General features: G+C 37.1%; 1 protein-coding gene across 2 annotated transcripts in view; it reads right to left on the bottom strand.

The window, feature by feature from the left end:
• Positions 1 to 2,200: 2,200 nt before the first annotated feature.
• DDX1 (DEAD-box helicase 1) overlaps positions 2,201 to 15,985 on the bottom strand; it is a 38,468-nt gene continuing 24,683 nt past the window's right edge. For both annotated transcript variants that reach the window (XM_065928603.1, XM_065928604.1), the window contains exons 15-26: positions 12,682 to 12,780; positions 11,792 to 11,881; positions 10,875 to 11,063; positions 10,180 to 10,231; positions 8,132 to 8,278; positions 5,739 to 5,830; positions 4,822 to 4,894; positions 4,597 to 4,669; positions 4,471 to 4,513; positions 3,586 to 3,681; positions 3,203 to 3,323; positions 2,201 to 2,540 (exon numbers count right to left, since the gene is read on the bottom strand). In XM_065928603.1, the coding sequence (XP_065784675.1) occupies positions 2,410 to 2,540; positions 3,203 to 3,323; positions 3,586 to 3,681; positions 4,471 to 4,513; positions 4,597 to 4,669; positions 4,822 to 4,894; positions 5,739 to 5,830; positions 8,132 to 8,278; positions 10,180 to 10,231; positions 10,875 to 11,063; positions 11,792 to 11,881; positions 12,682 to 12,780 (1,206 nt within the window). In that variant the 3' untranslated portion in view covers positions 2,201 to 2,409. The remainder of the gene's footprint in view (positions 2,541 to 3,202; positions 3,324 to 3,585; positions 3,682 to 4,470; positions 4,514 to 4,596; positions 4,670 to 4,821; positions 4,895 to 5,738; positions 5,831 to 8,131; positions 8,279 to 10,179; positions 10,232 to 10,874; positions 11,064 to 11,791; positions 11,882 to 12,681; positions 12,781 to 15,985) is intronic.

Raw genomic sequence — 15,985 nt, 5'->3', positions numbered from 1 at the left:
TGTGTGCGACATTATGGACCGTAGCCCGCCAGGCTACTCCATCCATGGGATTCTCCAGGCAAGAATACTGGAGGGGGTTGCCATGCCCTCCTGCAGGGTATCTTTCCAACCCAGGGATCAAACCCAGGTCTTTTACGTCTCCTGCACTGGCAGACGAGTTCTTTCCCACTCATGCCCCCGGGGAAGCCCATCAAAGGTAGTCCAAGTGCCTATCATCTGCTGACTTTCGCTGAATGTTTAACATAATCCTGAGTGATGAGAATTACTTTCACCATTTTTATGAACAAAGAAACAGAAGCATAGAGAGCCCATTCACATCTAGGTCTGACACCTGAGGTTCATAGCCTCCTGTTTCCCTCAAAGCTCAGTTACACAGGCCATAGCACTTCTAATGGATCATGCAGCCATTGAAGTCTTTATAACAAGAAAATTACTTACACCAAATGAAGATATAAAATTTTAATACCATTAGAACTAAACTGTATAAGGAAACATTTACAGAAAAAAAAGAAATGAACACAAATGTTATTTACTGACTTTCTCTGCGAGTGGGAATATAAGTAAAAAAACAGGGAAATATAGGGATTACTCTAACCTGAAGTTCCCGTTTCTGTTTACAATAGGAAAATGTTTATTAAAAACAAGGTACAGAAACAATTCTTCACATCCGTAGCATTAATCAGAGGCCTGAGCAACAGGCACCGAGAAGCAGGGACCCAGCATAAAGGGAAGGACTGATGGAGATGTGAGTGGGAAATCAGGTCTCCAGGCAACCCCTCCGATAGTCTGGCTGTATGTCGCGTCCTCTTTTAAAAACTCTGTTGCCTGAGTAATTGCAGTTGAACAGTAATTTGAAGAGGAAAAACCAAATAGTTCCTTCCACAGTCTCCCAGCTCTACCCTGCATTCCTCTCTGACCTCCCCATTTGGACCTGCGAATCATCTTCTGTAGGGAGACCCAAGATTAATGAAACTAATAAACCCAGGTACTGGTTCCGGTTCTACACAGCGGACCATGTGAACATGTATTCCTAGAGACAGCTTCTGCCCCCTACAAGATGAGAACACGAGCAAGACCAGGAAGCTCCCTTCCGGCTCCAGTCTTAGATGGTCTAGGTCTCAAGTGTCTTCTTCGCCATTTGTCAGTTAAAAACTCACCTCTAAAGCAGTGATCTCTGGGCACGCACTCAGCGAGCAGCCGCCACCGCACAGTTCGGGACTGGCTACAGAGGTTGGAGGGGTCCAGGTACAAGCGGAAGAATGGAATCCTCATACTCAGCGCACATCAAGTGACTCAATATGCTCGGTAATGGTTTCCCACTGCTGACACAATGAACTTCACTCCAGAGTTTCTTTGCAGAAAGTATTTTGGGGCCAAAATATTTGAAAACCATCATATAAGAAATGACAATAGTATGTGCTCTTACGGAATCTCTAGGGCAAGAATAATCCTCCCAAAGAAACTACTTTGTGAGCTAAGAGTCAAAAGGCACAAAAGAACAGTTCAATTCTGTCTATGTGAATGTTCTCTTTTCCTTCTGGAAAAGGTAAGACGGTTTAAGAAAATTTCAAAGAATTGCATTTAAGACCTAGAGGGACATCAGAATAGTTTCATCTTTACAGAATGTATCATCTGGAAAGAAAGGTTCTTAAAAAGAAGATGGGCCTTCAGGGATACCATCATCAGATCAGTCGTCAGTCCTTAAAATGCATAACCTTTTCCAACTTGTGATAAAAACTACAGGCTTCCAAACTAACCCAGTTGTCCTTCCACCTTGGGATCCTCCACTTCTCTTTCATGACTCTTTTCAAGCTTCCTCATACACCAAGGCAACCAAAAGCATCTCGAGGCTGTATCCATTTAGGACCACTTCTTGCAAAAATCCTCAAGACCATCTCTAGTGGTTCCACACAGTCCTCTACCAAACACACACACACACACACACACACACACACACACACACACACAGACACACACACACACACACACACACACACACTCAAGACCATCTCTAGTGGTTCCACACAGTCCTCTACCAAACACACACACACACACACACACACACACACACTCAAGACCATCTCTAGTGGTTCCACACAGTCCTCTACCAAACACACACACACACACACTTGACTTCCTAAACCCAGAGCTTTCTTAAAAAAGAAACATTTTAAAATAACTGTAAAATAAGACACAAATGTTCATGAAAATACAGTCATCAAATTTATTCTTTTCATTAGGTTTGGCATTCTATGAAGATTTCCTAAAACTGATGTTTCTTGACATGCAAGAGTTAGCACTCATAGCTTAAGTTACTATAAATACTGCTGCCTGGAAGCAGTACAACTATTTTAGAGTTTTAAGACCACAGACTTTTATTACTCAAATCTTATTCTGTGTATGTTAAAATCAGAAGGTTCTGAACAGCTGGTTAGGAAGGTAGCCAAGATGCAGGAAAGATGTCTGGGCCTCCTTTTCAAGGGCAGCCAACTCTTGAACCGTAGGAGCCAAAATATCCACGTGGCCTTTATAGTTTCCACCTGGATCACACACACGAATCACAAAGAAATGCAAATGACACGCTTGAAGTAACTTGTCAGCAATACTTTGGCCCAATTATGTCAATTTAAACATTGCTCCCAGCAATAAAGATGTACTTACTACCGGGCAAGTTACCTCCCAAACTGTGAGTTTTAAAGATGTTAAATTAAATCAATTAAAATCAATGGTTAGGCCTTACTAACAGCTGTCCCAATATCCAATACCCCTCCCAACCCCTCCCCCATCATCTTCCCCTTGATTTAGAAACCATCAGTTTAGCTTGATTCTATAAAAAATTTCAGGAATCAGCTAAGAGCATCATAGGCAAAGGGAATTAAATGGTATCCTGGTTATCACTTGTTCAAAATTATTGTTATTCTCTTGTTTCCTAGTAATCCCATAAATTTTTAACTACTCTGATGACATTAACACCTCAACAAAAACAGCTAAGCTACTGTCCGTCACTCACAGACAGATCACAAAATAAAAATGCTGCAAGACAAGTATGAACAAAGTGCTATGAGAGTACCACAGAGGGAATGATTAATATGCTAAAAATATACAATTAACAGAAGGAAATGAAATACTCTCTTCTTAAACTGAAGCTCAAAAAAGGACACATTCACATGTAAAATAGAATTAAAAGTAATTCACAGCTTACCACCAAGAGTTCTTTTCTGGCCATAAGTAACTTTCCCATCAAATTCATCTACTGGTACTTTTATATCTGGCTCGACCTGAGAAATGGTACAGTTCAGGTGTTCTTCTATCTCGGACAGCAACTGAGAAAGGGAGAGGAAATTCAAGTATTTTCATATAAAAATTTCATTTTGACAAACCCAAGCTGCATTTTAATAGCATTAAAACCAGGCAGGCTAAACGAAGTAAGATTTCTGAAGAGATGAACTCACAAGTTACAATTTATAAACTATAATAACAACCACCCATTATGTCTGGTAACTCACAGACAAGAGCTAATATATAACCTCCATAGATAGATGCAATCTATTCTTATCAATTTTAGGAAGACTCTGTGAGCCTCACCTGCATTTCATTGTACCATATGGTACAGCCACCATCTTCCTTGAGTCTTGTGTTATAACACCCTTTCCCACGGCTGCTACATACATGATACCAAACCTATATTAAAGAAGGAAAAATAGATTAACATGTATGGCGATTATTGACATACTAGGTATCTTTGTTCTCAACTAGTTTTTTTTGTTTTTTAATATTTTCTGTCCTCAAAGCGTAAGAAAAATAGACTGCATCTGTGGTATGTCATCTAATCACTACCACCATCAGTAGCTCACTAACTAGGTCTTCTGAAAGAGTTCTTTTTGAGAGGAATCCAAAAGATTTTCTAAAACAGACTTTAATTAGATGTCAATAGAAAGGAATGCTCAGATTAAAAAAAATAACAAAAAATGTAAAGTATTAGAGAATGCTATCTCAAGTATCAAAAATAAAGTTCAAAGGTTTTCCACAAGAGTAAAATACAGCAAATAGCAAAATGAACAATATCTAGTTTGGGCAATGAGTTTGTAGGCGTTTCTGACGCCTGCAAACTAGTCTGTAAATCTGAATCAATTTATATCAAAATAATAAGCTAACTCTCTCTCCCATAAAAAGTCTACCATGGCAAAAAAAAAAAAGTCTACCATGGCATGATGCTAGACAGGGTTTAAATACCTTTCAGTGAAAACAATTACATGAAAGCTTTTAGGGAAAATTACATTTTGTATTGTTCCTTTCTGAACTTAATCCTACTAGTTGTCTATTCAATGAATAAAAAGATGCCATAAAAAGTTCATTTATATTCCATATGCACCTGAATTCAACATAAACGAAAACTCAAACTGCTTTTATTTCCAGTATCTAAAATGACAATACAAACAATCGAATATAATACAACACTAAAAAGATCACCTTCTCTTTTTCTGTTGCCACCAGGGAAATGGCCAGACCCATCCTGAAAGATTTTAAAAGTCTTCATTAGATTTTACTCCAGAAGCAAAGAAGCTTAACAAGGAAAACACAAAATTATAGCTGTACCTTTCAGCTCTTCCTACTCTGCCAATGCGATGGACATAGTTTTGCTTTTCATCAGGCAAGGTGACATTTATGACTGTAAATAAAAAGTTATTACCAACTGACATAAGGTCCTAAAATTTTCAAACATATCTGATGTTTTTTGTTCTAAATATTTGAATCATATTAAAACAGTTTCCTTTGCATTCCTTAAAACTCAAAATGCAAGCATGAAAGATTTCTTTTTACCATAAGGAACACCGTGGATATCAATTCCTCTGGCAGCTACATCTGTGCAAATCAAGAATCTGACATCTCCTTTCTAAAAAGAGCAGACAGGAGAGAGAGGGATTAGTACATACACTAAAAAAATAAACATAAATGCCATCTTTCCACTAAATGAGACCTCTAATCACAAATGTATTACTATCAGATTAGAGGTCCAATCATTCATTATTCACTAGAGCAAGTTTTTCATTTTTAAGTTTACAATTTGCTAAAATATGACATTCAAGGTGAATAAATCAATGACTGGACTCATTTCTGCTTTTTTCACATAAAGGTTATTAAACCACTGCTAAAAATTTGGCTTTATCTTTAGAAATCCTAACTGGTAATTCGCAAGACAAGACAGAATAAAACGTAAAAACATAAGCATTACCTTTACCCTTGTACTAAAATAATTCAGAGTCCTAGGTATTTTACCTTGAGGTTACACTTTTGAGAACAACAGATAAAAATCTCAAAGAGAGTGGGCCCCTGGTACTCGCCCCAAGAACACACAAACTGGCCTTCAGATGTCATCTGTGCCACAAGGCACAGCAATTAGAGATGGGAGTGGGTGAGGAGCATACCGACTTCCGGCCCAGGACGAGGCCAGGATACACAGGTGGCACAGATGCTGAAAAAAGGCCAGGTGACCTGGTGTAACACCCACACCAACCACACTTACCAGAGCAGTGCTGTGCCAATAGAGAACATGTAATTTACCATCTGACTGTTAGATGATGAGGCCCTGCCGTAATGAGGATATACCAATAGGGCAGAAGTATTTTGAAATTTCTAGGACAAGAATTGCTTTAAGAATATTAACTGGAATTGATTTAAAACTAGATACAACTCTCCTCTTAAGTATTAAGGAAATGCAGCCAACTAAACATCGGTACCTTGAATCTTTCCAAGTTTTGCTTCCTCTCATGAGGCTTTCTGTCACCATGAAGACAAACACATGAGAACTGATGCCCCTTTTTGTCAGGTCCTAGTGAAAAACACATTAAAGAGTCAATCTTGGGAAACATTATGCCTAGGAGTATATAAAAAAGCCAGTAACATTTAGACTACAATGGTGCCATATTAATTTCATGGAAATCTAAACTCCAACTTCTCATAAATCATGGATGACACAATTTCTGTCCTAGGTGAAATGCCATTAAAATGAACTCCATGAGCATTAAAACTGATTCACTTTGCCTTGAAGGACATTTTGAGTAACCTCTCCCAATCTGCAGCAGTGGTTCCTGTGTGCACCAGGACCTCATCTAACCCATGTAAAGAACCAAAAAGTAAACGAGAGATCCTTCTTGAAAGAAGCAAAACAGGCATTATGAAGTTCATGTCCTTGCTAAATGGCCACACCCACATGCCTGCCTTCCTCAAGGTATTCTAAGCAACTTAGTTATCTGCTTTCCTGGCCAAAGCAGATCAGAAGTACCAAACCAGGAGGGAGCAGTGGTATTTTAGAGCCAGGTGCAGCGGCAGCAAGTCCTTAAAAAGGAACTCTTCAAGTAGACACAGTAACAAATAGCAGTGCGGTCCAGACCAGAGTAGTAATGGTCACTAAGTCTTTCAATTTTAAGTGTTGGGAAAAGATATAAAGTAAAAATTACCATTAACATTTACTATATTTGCTTCACCACATACCTATCCCTCTACCCTTCTATCAACTCACTTTTACATTTTTGATGCATTTCAATGTAAATTGCATTTATCGGTACACAGTTCAGCATGCACATCACTAACCAGAGCACAGTATTCGTTTGGGTTTCTTTGTTTTCTCTTGGAGGCTAGAGTTACATACAAGGAAGTGTACAAATCTTAAGTGTACACTTGCTGAGTTCTTGACAAATGTGTAACTTAACGCAGCCCAAAGCCTTGTCCAGGTACAGAAGGTGAACATCATCCACAAAGAACCTTCTCGCCCTTTCCCACCTACCCACACTCCCACCTTCCTGGGAACAACCACTGTTTTGGACTTTTTCCCATCAGGTATTAGTTTTGACTCTTCTAGAAAATCATACAAATGGAATCACACAGCACAAACTCGTGTAAGAATTCTTTTATTTGGCATAATGCTTCTGAGATGCACCCACAGTTGTCTCTATCGGCAACCTATGCCACTTCAGTACTGAGTATCAGCTATTTCATTGAATAAATATTTTGCATTTTGTTTAGCCATTCTCCTATTAATGGCCACCCTGAATAAAGCTGCTGTGGCCATCTTCCACACCTTTCGTCAATACATGTTTTCACTTATCTTGGGTCAATACTTGGGAGCTGAACTGAGAGGCCATAAGACAGCAAAGTAACATTTTATAAAAAAAGATAAGACCCTTTACGTAAGCGCCTGTACATCAACAGTGTATGAGAATTCCCGTTTCTCCATATCCTCACCAAATTTGGCATTTTAAGTATTTTTAATCTAGTCATTCTAATGAGTGTACAGTGACATTACAGTGTGACTTTATTTTGCATTTCTCTAATGACTGATTATACTGAACATTTTTTCAGGTTAGTTTACATATTTAACATTAATTATAAGGCGCATAAAATTAGAATCATTATATCTTCATTGTAGAGCAAGTATTTTATTACATAGTGACCTTTTTTATTTCAGTAATTTTTGTCTTAAAGTCTATGGCATCTCTATTAATATTTAAATTCCTGTTTTAGCTGACAGATATATTTTTTCATTCCCCTTCCTTCCAATCTTCCTATGTCCTCAGGTTTTAGGTTGGTTTCCTGTAAACAGCATACAGCTACATATTATGCAGTCTAACAATCTATGCTCTTCATCAGAAGACTTCAATCCACTGACAAATACTACAGTTTACTCATATGCTCAGATTTTTTTCACCAGTTATATTACTCTGTAATTTCTAACTGCTCTGCTTTTTCTCATTTCTCCCCCTTCCTTTCTTACCCTTTTTTTGAGATTAAGGTTTTTCCTTATTTATTGGCTTAGGAGATATATATCCTATTATATCATGATTACACTTGAAATTTTAGCATTAATCAAAACTTCACCATTCCTCTAAATAATGTAAGGGCCTTAGAATGCTGTGATTCATCTTCACAGCAATGAAACTACCTATGTGGAAAATCATCTCATTGTTTTTCCTGGGGCTGATCATATGGGAAAGTACTGGATAAGCACAGATACTTACAGTGCAACATCACTGCTTTAAATCCTGGGCATGAATACTACACTGCATCAATGTGGGACTAATAGTCTATTAAGTGAGGAAATGAACACAGTTTACTTCAAGGGAGGAACTATTACCTCCTCCTTGCTGCATAAAATACTGCTCCAAGTTGTCACAGTCGATCTTCGTTCTACAGAAAATAATTGCTTGATCCATCTTGTGTTCCTTGATGGCTCGGACAGCATACTCCCCCTTCAGGATTTTAATAGCTTCAGACCACATCTCTTGAATAACACAACAACAACAAAAAGCACAGAATTTCAATCTGAAACTGTCAGGAACACACATAATCACACAGACTTACAGCTTAACTCACCTAAAAATCTCTACTTTAATGCAACTATTATAGACAAAACCAAGCAATAAAAAGATAGGATAAAATGGTGGGAGAACGCACTTGCTCATTTATTTTTGTTTCTCTTTTTTATGCCAGTTTATGGGATACCAAAACACCTATAACCATTCCTCATATAAAAATGTACATGTACACACACATACACAAATAAACAGAAATACCCACAACAAAGCTTTGTTCTTACAAAGACCAAAGAACTAATCATATTCTGCCTTGCATTAGTTTCCCTAAATGCTCAGTAAATGTTTACTCAATTACTTCAACTCCCATTAAAAACTAATAAATGGTACTTCCTAAATCAATCTGGGAGTTGGTGATGGACAGGGAGGCCTGGCGTGCTGCAATTCATGGGGTCACAAAGAGTCAGATACGACTGAGCGACTGAACTGAACTGAAATCAATTTAAACAACAGAAAGTTCATTTTTCACTCTATGAAATAAAAATTTTACATCAAATCTAGTTAGTGACTTCTCAGTTGCCATCCTGCAAGTATCTATTTTTCATTGTGAAGCTGGGCTATAGTTACTCCACAACTATAACCCAACATATTTCTAAGGTGGCTCTGATCATCTCTAATCGTAGTAAAAACTAAGTAAAACTTCTACAAGGAAAAATATATGAAGCAGTAAAAAATTTTATTTTACAAAATGCACTCTCAAACAGTGGGATGATACACTATTTTGACTATCAGTGAGCTCCTCTCCAACTATACTAACTGAACATACACCTTATAAATTTGGAGCTGCACATAAAAATGAGTTCAAAGGAACCCTCTTTAATCAAAATTTCAGACAACTGACCTGTTAGATACCTGCCAAAAACCTACCATTGAATCCAACCATGAACAAAACACAATCTAACACTTGCCAATGATCCACCTGAGACATGGGACACCAGACATGTGGCCTAATGGGTTTCAGATTTCTTTTAGGTTCTGTTCTTGAAGCCTTCTATCATTGACTCAATGGACATGAATTTGAGCAAACTTTGGGACAGTGGAGGACAGAAGAGCCTGGTGTGCTGCAGCCCATGGGGCCACAAAGAGTTGGACACAAGTTAGCAACTGAACAACAATAATAATCCTTAGTTTCATGCTATTATCTTCACGTGTCCTTGAATATTATACACCTCTTACAAACTATCTCAATTCTGCATGGAAGTATCTTTATTAAATCAGAATTTTAGGGTTTTTAAAAATTGATAAATGTTTAATGATATGGAGTTTCAGTATGGGAAGATGAAGAAGTACTGGGGATGGGGGTGGCAATGGTTACATAGTAGGAATGGACTCAATGCAATTGAACTGTACTCTTAAAAATGATTAAAATGTTAAATTTTATGCTATGCCTATTTTACCACAGACACAAAAGACCCATCTGAGGATCATTTCTGTGTCTTTCACAGAGTTGTACCTAAGGACATCATTTTGTTACTCAATTGCCAGACAGGAAGAATCTACATGTAATTTCTCTTGGAATTCAGGGCTAAAATACAACCTGTAACCAGAGAAGTTCACGGATTTCCTGGAAAAATTAGACTTCTGTAATCCCAAATATTTTTATTTTATATGCCAGGAGACTAATATCTTAAATTCAGTGATTAATACTTCTACAAATTGACTGGTATGAGCTTTCCCCCATTTTTAAGTTATTTCTGTTTTTTATTTTCGTATTTCCTGTTCCTTCATGAGAGCAGTCAGGGCAGAAATTCAGCAAAGTAGATCAATTCAAATCTTTCCCCACACATTTTTATTGATTCTTCTAACTTACCTGGACTGTTAGCACCAGGTCTTGTGTTATCTTTTGCATGAACTTCATCAGTCTATCAAAAGAAATGGATGAAAAAGAAGTGGTGAAGGGTTAAGTGATGATTTGGAACAGGTGTCTTTTTTAAAGGGAGAACTGGATCTAACTTTAGATTCCATTTCAGACATACATCTTTATCATCTATAGGCATCACCATTCTTCAGATTCAGAAAAACTCTTACTAATTATAGGTCTAAGGCTAATCAATTTTAAATATAATAATAAAAATACAAAGGTGATTTTTAGAACACTGTATATTTACAGTAAGCATACCCTTATTAATATAAATCCAACAACAGTGAAATAAGTGAGAAGATGGACTCAGGAAATTGGTATTTAGGAAAATAAGGCATTTCAAGAAGAATAAAAGTACTACTAAAAAAGGAAACTATTGTGTAAGAAGTTACACAGGCAATCCTATGTATTTATAAAAATTATAACAAGGAAGATGGCTCACAAAAGTAACTGCATATGTAGAAAAAAGTAAAGCATGAGCCCATCACTTATTCTATACCTGAGAGACCGCAACTTTTCTGGCAATATGCCAAACTTCTCAAAGGTCCAATGTCTGGTTGCTTTAAGCATCACAGAGAGCTCAAGGGTAAACTCATTTATGAATGCTTTAGGCTATACAAACGTGAACGTTGCAGAGTACTTACCCTAATGTGGCTTTTCCCAAGCCTTTCCCAGAGTCTGTCAGTTTTGGGGTTCACCGGGACAACAACATGGTGGACAGTATCTGGAACGGAATCTTCTCCTTTCAGATCCACCCAGGTGGGAAAGTGCATGATCTTCTCAGACAGCTTCTTCACATCAAAAGAATGCAAAGTGGCTGAGCACACAATCACCTAAGAAAAGGAAAAATAGTATTTAGATAAACTTTTAGAGTGACAATAATAAATTTAGCATATGAATACAGACGCTGGCACGAGGTTGACTAGGCCTGGAATCTAACACAAGTTCAATACCTGACTGCAGCAACTAGTGACGTGACTTTGGGTGGGTTAATCTCTGAGCTCCAGTCCCCTCATTGCCACAGAAATCACACCACCTAGTCCTCAAGGCCCTACAAAAACTAAGATGAATGAAAAGGTTTTAAAAAACCTAAAATCATAAGGTACTATTTATCTCCTCCTAAAAGTTTCTACCTCTAGAATATTTCCTAAGAAAACAGAATAAGAAAGAGTAATATTTTAAGAAATAATTACTAAGGAAGCAACTGTTTTCCAACAGCTGAAGACATTTTTCCTTCAAAAAGGAAGGCGTGCTCAGAATCTTGAATATAAACCCTACACTCTCTGTAGAAAAGGGAAAAAAAAAGAATAAACTAAGTATCTTTTACTTACAGTCTTCTGCTACACTTAAGTAATGTCCTCAAATTCCCTTCACCTTATTTCTAAAAGCAGCTCATAAGAATATTCCTTTGTGCATACTATTTAATCAGGTAAGAAAGAAAATGTTTTATATAGTAGTTAACTTAACCAGCAGACACTAAAATGGGAATGTAACAAAAAAGTAAGCATTAGTACATAACAAATGTCTACATGTATTTGAAAATGCATTAGTTATTGTATACCTGAAGTCTTTTTCCATCAGAGGTAATCTGAGGAATCTGATTGTGAATCCTATTGATAAAATCAGAGTAACCTTGAGAAAGAAGCCCATCCTATAGGAGAATCAAAGAAAAGCATTAGGTTTTAAACCAGTATCTAAATCTTTCTTTTCTAAATCAACTGCATAACAAAAGACATGGAAACTAATTCATACATACCTCCACACTTTCAAAATAATTATTCTCTATTGAATACTAAAAGTTATAAATTCAACTTTAAAGCCCATATGACTATAATATGAAAAAACCTGATAGTTTATAACTCAAAAATCATACTCTGGTATTTTAAAATGAACATGAGAGTTAATAGCTTCCACCACATCTCCTTAATAATATGATTTTAACATGAAAAAACAAAAACCTTCAATGTTGAAAAGCTACTTCATCTTGAAAATAATTTGGAAATATATCTCGAGCCCAAAATACATAAATGCAATTTGAAATATGTTAAAAAAAAAAAAGTATGTACAAACAAGATAATTATTTGGAGTAGAAAACAAACTTACATATCTAATAATGAGGGTGGTTAAATAAACCATGAAGTATGCATGTAAGAGACCATTAGGCAGCCTTTAAAAACTGTACATAAATAATGACATGAAACACTCATATACCATATTAAAACAAAAAAGATTTCCCAGATTTCACATAGCCTGACTACAATTGCATAAAACAGTCTTTACTATAAATATAAGGAATAAATGGAAATCCACCAAACTGGTAACAATATTTCTCTCTCGGTATTAGGATCATGATTGAATTGTATTTTTTCTTCAAGTCACACATTTTATCTCCAAAAACATAAGCAAAAAAAAAAACTGTTTTTTTTAAAGCATGAGTAGATTTTAACATACAGCTTCATCCAGGACCAGGAATCTAACTTGGGATAAGTTCAGCTTTCCTGTAGACACCAGATCATCCAGTCTTCCTGGAGTGCCAACGACAATATCCACCTAAAAAATACACCAAAACAGCACCTTATGAAACTTAAAGGACTAGTGCTATCACCTTAGAATAGCAACCAACAATGGACTACTTACAATAAAAACATGTATACTGAAGTAGACACAGTCAACTACAAATCTGCAAAAATGGGAGTTCTAGATACTGCTGAAATGTTAAATTTGTATCTGGTTTGAAATTAGTGTGATGACTCTGGCAACCGATTTTAACATTTTTAACTGTTATATACAGTCTAATTATAGCAACTCTGAAATTAAACCAGGATCCAAAATCCCAATTCCACTATGACCCACTGTGTAACCTTAACTAATTTAATCTCTTCTAGTTTCCATTTTCTCATTCACAGGTGGCGCTAGTGGTAAAAAATCCACCTGTCAATTCAAGTAAGGACAAGTTTCATTTAGATTTTCTAAAAATTTTCAAGCATCCACAAAGAGAAGAGTATAATGAGCTCCTCAGTTCAGCTCAGTCGCTCAGTCGTGTCTGACTCTTAGTGACCCCATGAATCGCAGCACACGCCAGGCCTCCCTGTCCATCACCAACTCCTGGAGTTTACTCAAACTCATGCCCATCGAGTCGGTGATGCCATCCAGCCATCTCATCCTCTGTCGTCCCCTTCTCCTCCTGCCCCCAATCCCTCCCAGCATCAGGGTCTTTTTCCAATGAGTCAACTCTTCGCATGAGGTGGCCAAAGTATTGGAGTTTCAGCTTCAGCATCAGTCCTTCCAATGAACACCCAGGACTTATCTCCTTTAGAATACTGGTTGGATCTCCTTGCAGTCCAAGGGACTCGCAAGAGTCTTCTCCAACACCACAGTTCAAAAGCATCAAGTTTTCGGTGCTCAGCTTTCTTCACAGTCCAACTCTCACATTCATACATGAACACTGGAAAAACCATAGCCTTGACTAGACGGACCTTTGTTGGCAAAGTAATGTCTCTGCTTTTTAATATGCTACCTAGGCTGGTCATAACTTTCCTTCCAAGGAGTAAGTGTCTTTTAATTTCATGACTGCAATCACCATCTGCAGTAATTCTGGAGCCCCCAAAAATAACGTCTGATACTGCTTCCACTGTTTCCCCATCTATTTCCCACGAAGTGCTGGGACCAGATGCCATGATCTTAGTTTTCTGAATGTTGATATAATGAGCCCCTACACCAGTACAAATGATTAACATTTTACATTTTCACATACACAGACATACAAACACACCTTTTAATCAAGTCCATGGTACAGTGAACAGAAACACGAGCTTTGAAGTGAGCTCTACCTGTGAGTTGCAAGATCTGGGGCAAATTACTTAATATTTGGTATAAGTTCTTTTCCTAATCTGTACAAATGGAGAAAAGGACCATCACAAGGGCTAGGAACTGCGTAAGAAAATATGTAGAATGCATTTAACAGAGCCAGGCCCACTTCTACAAAGTACACAAAAGGGGATAAGTATTTTTAAAGTATATACATGAATGTACGTGTGTGAACACAATAAGGTATTATATAGAATCATTCAATAAATTACGACAATTCAAAACTTCTCCTCTTTACCAACAGGGATAAAAAAAAAAAATCACTTTTATTGTTTTTCACTTGTTTTCTCCACTCCAGATTAAAATGTAACCAACTCCAAGCAAATTTATCACTGTAGTCTCATTACTTCAATATTTCACCCCCTGAAAAACTGAGAGTACTGTGCTGAAAAGACTTAATTTGATCCAGTAGAAGGCATTTATAGCCCCATAAAAAATGGAAGACATTGCTGAAGCTACTGTTTCAACGGTGTTGATAACTATAATCAAGTCTTAGTTCAAGCTAGAAAATATTGTCTGAAAATATGGATAAAACCCTTCAACGTATTAAACAATGTACTGTGTGCCAAGGACTGTGCTACATACACAGCAGTGAACACAATACCACTCTGCTTCTATGTATAATGTCTCTTTACAAAGGATGCTAACCCACCATGCAAGTTCCTCCCTCTTCAATTTCAATAGGTAGTCAGCATGAAAACAGACACCAGGTCTCTCAGGTTCAAAAAAAAAATTCAAATTGGAAAAGCCTGCAAGAAATACTTATATAACTTGGATAACAGCACCAAGCACTTCTTCAAGTCTAACTGCATATGTTGCATAATTCTGCAACTTCAAGAAATTTTATAAATTAAGTAGTTCTATTCTCTGACTCCAGAGCTGACTTCTGGCCCCAACATAAGACAGAACACAGTGCTGAGAGCGAGCCAGAGGGCAGTAGGAGATAACAGAGGCCAAGAAGGTAAGATGGTAAGAAGAGCAGAAAGAGAATATATTACAAATTCTCTAAGTAGAAAGGATCTGAGTCCTAACAAGAAAGCCGTGGAGTAACACTGCCTTTACTTTGCCATCAGTTGCAGTCAGTACCAAATTTTACATCTAACTGGCAAAAGCAGATATAATTCCCTAAAAACTCTGTAGCTGGAAAATATAAGAAAATCACTTATGGGGAGAATAAATTTGGATGTGAGGAACCAAGATAAGGAACAAATATATTAAATCTTTCTTATAACCACTAAAACATGACCCATTAAGTAAAAACATATGAAAGAAATATTACTATCTTAGAACAGTATTAAGTACAGTAATATGATTCCTTGCCTCTAATATGCCATACCAGGTCAAATCAAAACCATTCAGCATAAAATTTCATTTGACAGCAGCACCAAGGAATTGGAGGGAGAGCATACTTGCTCACCATGACTCAGTATTAGGCTGTTTAAATTAAATGATAAAATATTTAGGAAAGGAAAGGAATGGAAGAAAACTTTGTAAGGAGAAAGTTACCTCATACATACAAAATATTTTATGAAGTTCTACCTGTATTTGAATGTATGAACAATTCAGTTTCCCAAACGTCCTCCCCAGTAAGGAGACTCACGGTCCCAGGTTCGTCTTTGGTAACTGCACAGCCTTTAAGACAGACCTGAATTTGTCTCCCTCCCACTGGAACCACCACCTCACACCCCTCAGCCTCCAAGGATCACTGCTAATACTTCTACCTTCTCTGCAATCCATCTTATCTCCATTTCTATTTTTCACTCCAGTTTCCTCTTTCTCAGCTATCCCCAAAGGAAATGACTGTTTAATGCATGAAAATGGGCAGGAACTTTCAGGTGCTCAAAAGATAAACCAAAAGAATTCATGTTTGTTGGAATTTTGCATGAGG

This window comes from Muntiacus reevesi, chromosome 3, assembly GCF_963930625.1.
Source record: "Muntiacus reevesi chromosome 3, mMunRee1.1, whole genome shotgun sequence".
In the NCBI taxonomy this organism is placed as follows: Eukaryota; Metazoa; Chordata; class Mammalia; order Artiodactyla; family Cervidae; genus Muntiacus; species Muntiacus reevesi.
This window is presented reverse-complemented; position numbering and strand designations above follow the sequence as displayed.